Source organism: Hypomesus nipponensis, chromosome 3 (assembly GCF_054491055.1).
Source record: "Hypomesus nipponensis isolate SF chromosome 3, ASM5449105v1, whole genome shotgun sequence".
NCBI lineage: Eukaryota > Metazoa > Chordata > Actinopteri > Osmeriformes > Osmeridae > Hypomesus > Hypomesus nipponensis.
This window is the reverse complement of record NC_140363.1, coordinates 12,161,276-12,168,392: the sequence shown is the minus strand read 5'-3', so window position 1 is coordinate 12,168,392 and position 7,117 is coordinate 12,161,276. Positions and strand designations below refer to the sequence as shown.

Genomic DNA, 7,117 nt, shown 5'->3' with positions numbered 1-7,117 from the left:
TGAATTTTTGTCTGCATCCAAGGTTGTAGCTCCGACCCAATCTGATAGCTTCCATGTGTTTCTCTTCAAGATCTGTTGTGAACTGGTCGGGAGTGAGGGGATAGTGACATTGCACCTTGTTACCGTTGGGTCGACAGTAAAATTTTACAAGTGACATTTTGCGAGCATATAAACGATGGTTTCTAAACTTCCACAGGAAACACCAAAAACATGCTGTGATAATACCAGTCTCTGGAATTCAGTCAATACCATATAGTCTGGGAGCATTGCAATCCACAAAGGTATCGATTACACGAGCCCTATGTCTGATGCTTAAGGACTGGCGTGTAAAAAAACTTACCAGTACAATTTTCTTGGTCTTGGAAGCCTCATCTACAGATTATTGGATACTATTCGGCTTCCAGCCTCACACGGATATTACCCTTTCAGTCTGCTTATCACGCCATGCTCATCTTGCTCACATCTCAAGTGTTTACCTGCGCTAATTCAGTGGAGGCCGATCCATGTGATTAAAACAGACGGGACCACGGGACTGCTTTAGGAATTGTGGTAGAATGGAACCCTTTAAATTGTACAAATTCATTTGATGTATCATTATGTTTTGGGTTTGATTAGTTATTCGGAAGCCATAAAATAGCCCACTTTGCCTATGCAATGATTATAATAAATCCGTCGTTCAATTGATAAGGTAGCCTACATTCAGTTGAAGTTCAAGCCTTCTGTCACTTCCCTTATGCAAAGCACCGAGAGAAGTGGAAATTCTGTAACCGGATGGTGCATGTAAGTTACAGCCTATCCCGAGCAGGACAACCAATGAAATCTAACCAAAGCCCCAGCGTAACATGCAAGATTGACGTGCAGGACGCGTCAGATTAATCCCAGCAGCTTCAGCCTCCGGGATAACTCAAATTTGCCTTTATCGGATGAAGATCACTTCGGTGCTGTTGAACCCAAAGCAGTTTCTTTGTAAATTCCCATACTGAAGAGGAAATAAGCATATCGACTGGAGATTTTCTGAAGTCTCATTTTCTTTTGCAGTTAGCCTACTGGCTTCCTTCGTTCAGAAGGGAGAACCCAACGATTTCAGCCATTGAAGGGCAACTATTTCAAAGCATCTCAAAACATAGGCAAATGGGTAAGCTTGTGTTAACATCTGCATGCTTCAGTGGATGAAAGCTTAAGAAAGCGTAACCATGCCCATCACGCATATAAAACAAAGACAGAAATAATGATCTCCGGTTTTAGATCATGTAGACACATCCTTTTGAAGAACGAGTGAAAGTAAAATGCAAGCTCTTTAATAGATATCTCGGAACATTTGCAATAGCCAACTGATTGATTTTCAGATGGACAAATAGCCTATAACATGGATGTAAATTAAATTATTAGTATTAAGACCTCGGCAACATTAGGCTAAATTTCAGCAAATATCAACTTGTAGATAAATTGTAAAGAGTCTGGGCAATTTATTTCCATCTCATAAAGTTCGCCATTTTTCATGGTCTTGGCGTGTTTATGGCATGCGAATGTTTGCTAGCGTTGATTAATTTAAGGATTTCCCTTTTCTATACAGAGCAAACCTATGGAGAGGTGAATCAATTGGGTGGCGTATTCGTCAATGGACGACCCCTGCCCAACGCTATACGACTAAGAATAGTGGAGTTGGCCCAACTTGGAATCCGACCTTGTGATATCAGCAGGCAACTTCGCGTTTCTCATGGCTGTGTGAGCAAGATTTTGGCAAGGTACAACGAAACGGGCTCCATTTTACCAGGTGCTATAGGTGGAAGCAAACCGCGGGTTACCACACCGAACGTTGTGAAAAACATAAGGGAATACAAACAGGGTGACCCTGGGATCTTTGCCTGGGAGATCCGGGACAGGCTTCTCGCAGATGGAGTTTGCGACAAATACAACGTCCCTTCAGTCAGTTCAATAAGCCGGATTTTACGGAACAAGATTGGAAATCTCTCCCAGCCGAACCAGTATGACAGCAGCAAGCAAGGCTCCACACAAGCCGGCCTTTCCTACAACCACATTTACCCCTATTCGTACCCTAACGCCATGTCACCCACTGGAAACAAAATGGTAAACCCTCCAGGAGTACCCGTGACGGCCGGGCATAGCCTATCGAGGGCTTGGCCATCGGCACACACCGTCAGCAATATTCTAGGTATAAGAGCCTTCATGGATCCGGCAGGTGCGTGTGGATCTAGTGTGTTTTCCCAGACTCATATCTCTTAAAGCAGATTAAAGTGTAGGCCTCCATGTGCAAATAGCCCATGCCTAAATTTTAAAAAGTGCGGATCAAAGGCAACATTTTAGGATTGAGTTGTTGTTGAGCAAAACCCGAGAAGGATCATTTAAAAATGTAATTGATCGTGGAGGACAGTTTACGATAAATCATTGTAGGCCCAGATTAAGATAGAAAACCCTTAGACTGCTCACTAGGCGTCACGCAATGACGCCAAGGCAAACACCTTGCTTATACCTATAGCCTATCCACAGTAGGCTATGGCACATGGTACTATATGATCTGCCCTTTGGGTCGTGTTCATGCAAGGTGCCTCAAAAATAGCCCACTGATATAGAGCAATTTTATTGGATAGTTTGTTTGTGCCGTTTTCTAAGACAGCTGCTTTTAGTAGGCTATATGAAAACTATTTTACAGTAAAATATTCTGATTTGGTTTAGGTTTAAACAAGTTAACAGTTATAGCCTAATATTATACAAACGTTAAAAAGTGTTTAACGAAAGTTTCTTACTTTGATCTTCTGATTATAGCAAAAGTGGCATGATCGGCTACTTAGCCTATTAGAATTAGGCCTAACGGTCTTATTTCTGAGACACAAAATATTTTAGCAGTTGTTTAATAGATCTTGAAAATTCTATGTTTGATCAAAATACAATGTACAGTCATTTGTTTAATAGAACAAATAGCCTCATATATTAATGATTCAATTAGGGCCTAAAGGAAATGTTAATTTTACATCTGAAAACCATAGCAAAGGGCATATAAAACGAGGCTTTATTTGATTATGCATCTTGTAAAATTTTGGATGAATACAAAGTTTGTCTTCAATTTTACTACATAAAGGATTATTTTTTCCTTGACCTGTGTTACTCGCTTTTTCCGGATCAGCCATTGCTGCAGCAGAGGGGTATCCACCGAAAATGGAGGACTGGAGTAGTGTCAATAGAGCAACGTTTCCCGCAGCTCATGCAAACGGGATTGACAAATCAACCCTCGATGGGGACATAAAATATGCACAGGTAAAACAAATAACTGTATGGGTGTATTGTGTCAGACTAGGCCCCAAACATGCTGTGATGAGAAAGGCAGTCGTGAGTTGTGTTCAATCATAGACGTTATCCATCAAGAAACATGAGGGTTGTGATAAAACGATAATGGGAGATCCAGCCTACAATATAACGTTCGTTGATAGATTTTTCCCTTATGTATTATTTGCTTATTTACAGCCGTCGTCAACATTGTCCAGTTATGTCCCAGCTTGTGCATACACACCTACAAATCAGTATGGCGTTTACAGTGGGCCAGGTAGCTATGTGACTCCTGGGCACCATTGGCAGTCGCAGACGTCGAGCTTGACCCATCCAAGCAGCGGAATGACGATGCACGCAGGCGATATCCATTCCATGGCATTCAAGCATCCGTCCCGAGAAGGTAAAACAGATCCCGATAATTTCCCTTTTTGATAAGGATTTGATCAAATACGATAAGGATAACATACTCTATACAAATAATAGCCTATTAGATTAATTTGGAAATTGGTGACAGCCCACTCCGAATGTTTCATTTTTATTTATGTTTTACTGGTTGGAAATTGTTCTGTCAAGTTTAATCACAGGGATTAGAACGGTAGCCATACCGGCCAATTTAATCTACAAAACATTAGGCGTATAGTTTCAGAGAAGATTAATTGATTCTAGTATACTAGCCCTGACACACGCGTACACACACACATAGGCTAGACACACACACACACACACACACACTCACACACACACACACATGTGCAGTTTGATATATTGAGTCTCACCGCAATGCGATTTCAATTAGCAGCATTTTTATATATATATATATATATATATATATATATATATATATATATATATATATATATATATATATATATATATATATATATATATATATAGTGAAAAGTGTAGAGTGGAATATGAATTGTGGTCGTGTTGGATGAGTTGAGATGAAAATATTGCTATAAAATACATATGGATTAGCCGAAACCTATTTGTATAGTTGTTATTATTAATAATAATATAGGTTTAGCTAGTTTAACAGGCCTGCACTAGGTTGTTGTGCGGGCCTAATATTAGCCCACGAACTGGTGTCGTATGAGAAGATGGCCTAGCTTTATTTTATTTTAAATTAAGGTAGGCCTATACATTTTGAAATGATTATTGAGAAATAATTCTCTAAATGTGCCCAATGTCCGGTTGTTTTATATTTTATTGTTGAATTATGAATTTCGATTTGTGTAGTAGTCTATAAAACGTCTTATGTTTGTGTTCTACAGGAGACAGAAAACCACCCAGTCCTCTAAGCAAGCAACAGCACGAGGCCTTGAACATTGTACACGGACACAATATTCCGACCTCATCCTCATAACGCAGGTCTCCATCGTGATGGAATTTGGGACTAAATGCCAATCACAGATCCTTCTAGGCCCAATTGAACACATTTCAAGAATACTAACAGTAAGTGCAAGCACTATTTATGATTTGTTTGCCTTAAGTGCTTCGACTGGTCAGACCATAGCCTGTTCAATTCACCGTAGCTACAAACAGACATTTTGTCAATCTGTGGCCATTTGAATGTACATTTATAAGGATGCTCCTGTCGTCATTGCGTTGGTGGTTGGCAATTTTCATATTATTTCAATTGAAAATAAAACCCGTAATGTATAGCCTACTTTCAGATGAAAGCAGCGGGATGTACTTGTCATATCTGTCATCGATATTTTATTTAAAATTTTATGGTCTAAATAAGACATCCATTTGACAATCCTGGATAGCCTTCAAACGATAAATTATCTTGATTAGATTTTTTCACATTTTTTTGACATAGGATGTAATTATGTGAACAAATGGATACATTATAAATGCTATTTTTCAAAAGCTTTAATTATATATATTTTTATAAATCCCATGTAAATATGCTAAATAAATGCTTTTAAAAATATATCTGTTCCAGTCAACATGAATGTTACATTTTCTAAGGCATTTGCTTGGCATTTCAAAACTGTTGTAGAACTGTTCATTCACTGTTTATTGATGCTAAGAGGGTTAGCCTTAGATGTACATAGACATAATTGGCTTTCATGCATATTAATCAGTTTGAAGAATATTGACACTCTTCTGAATGACGTTTGATGCCTCAGGTTATGATTTTTTGGGGTTGCTTCCAGATAGGGCTAATTAAGGTATAGCACTTCTCAGCAAAATTTGTAGCAGAACAGCATTAGATGCACTTAAGCTCTCTCTCTCTCTCTCTCTCTCTCTCTCTCTCTCTCTCTCTCTCTCTCTCTCTCTCTCTCTCTCTCTCTCTCTCTCTCCTTCTCTCTCTCTCTCTCTCTCTCTCTCTCTATTTCTCTCTCTCTCTCTCTCTCTTCTCTTCCTCTCAATTTTTATCTCTCATTCTGTCTGTCTCACTCTCTCTCACTCTCAATCTAACAAGCTTTCGTGACATTAATTAATTTAGTGATCTAAATATATGAACGGTAGGCTAGTATATTACAGCATATAATGACAGTGCATCCAGTGACATACGGATCTGGGTACAGTACAATATCCTATTAATGCATGTGTTTAAATGAAAATATGCACCAGCAGAAATTAATTTGAATGAACTGTGTGTTGTTGGACAGCAGGATTTTCAATGTGAGGTGAAAGCAATGATACTATAATTGAGGGTTATCAGAATATTTGACAAATTGGCACACTCCTGATGATTAAACATTCATAACTGATGATGCCATTCTTTAATACTTTAATTCCCTAAAATGACTGATGTTCCTTTTGTTATTTCTCAATTGTCTTGAACATACACTTCAAATTATGCATTGTGTTTTAGCTAAATGTTTGTAAACTAGGTATTTAATGTGTGTGTTTGTTGTATCTGTTCTTTTGAATGAGACAACAGCAGGATTTTGTGTAGAAATGTCTTATCATCGCTGTCCACCTGTTCCACCAAACCCTTTAAATCATTATCGTCTGCCATGAAACTGTTAATAACTAATACTATATCAAGAGGGAGTCAGATGGCTGAGTGGTTAGGGAACCGGGCTAGTAATCTAAAGGTTGTCAGATCGATTCCTGAAATTGCCAAATTATGTGTCCTTGGGCAAGGCACTTCACCCTACTTGCCTCGGGGGAATGTACCTGTACTTACTGTAAGTCGCTCTGTATAAGAGCGTCTGATAAATGACTAAATGTAAATGTAAATCAACAGAGGAACCACAAATTTATTTAAGTTATTTAATCAATAGTTATTAAATAAAAATAAATAAGTAGACTTCTGAAAATATGGAGACCAATTAAAACAATTACCCCTGATAGGTCAATATTGTGGTCTTGAGCAGCCTTTACACTAGTCTTTTTCTTAACACATAAGTGACATCAAGCAACTGCTGAGGCACACTTTATTTTCTCCCAAAGTAATGGAAAGTTCCTGTTTGGATTTTCACCTATTAACATTGCATCGCAACAACATCAAAGTAAGCGTTACATCCTTAGTTTCATTTAGACAGATTCTCTTCGCGTTCATTTGTACGATTGAAATCAGGAACAGACTTTACATGTGTTTATGTATTTCACTCACTGTACAGGGTTTCTTCTGAGGACCTATTGTGCACCTCAAAATCAAATCAGAAATCTATCTGGAAAGACTCAAGGATCCGGGTGCTCTCTGAGCACTAATTTACAATGGTTAACTTCTACCGCCTTCCCAGCAAAACCCCCAGTGACTCGACATATCCAAACATTAAGATGGCCGTCGAGTACACATGCTGCCTGACTGGAGTCAACCTTGTTTTCCCGGATACCACTTGGGGTTCAGAAAACACTCCTTCATGGT

At 38.7% G+C, this 7,117-nt stretch overlaps 1 protein-coding gene across 1 annotated transcript; it reads left to right on the top strand.

Annotated features, from left to right (window-relative positions):
* The first annotated feature begins 1,131 nt into the window (after positions 1 to 1,131).
* Positions 1,132 to 5,094, top strand: pax1a (paired box 1a). Its single transcript, XM_084683177.1, has 5 exons — positions 1,132 to 1,135; positions 1,574 to 2,200; positions 3,143 to 3,273; positions 3,481 to 3,685; positions 4,560 to 5,094. Exons 1-5 carry the CDS (start codon positions 1,132 to 1,134, stop codon positions 4,649 to 4,651), a joined length of 1,059 nt encoding a protein of 352 aa, XP_084539303.1. The 3' UTR covers positions 4,652 to 5,094.
* The last annotated feature ends 2,023 nt before the right edge of the window (positions 5,095 to 7,117 follow it).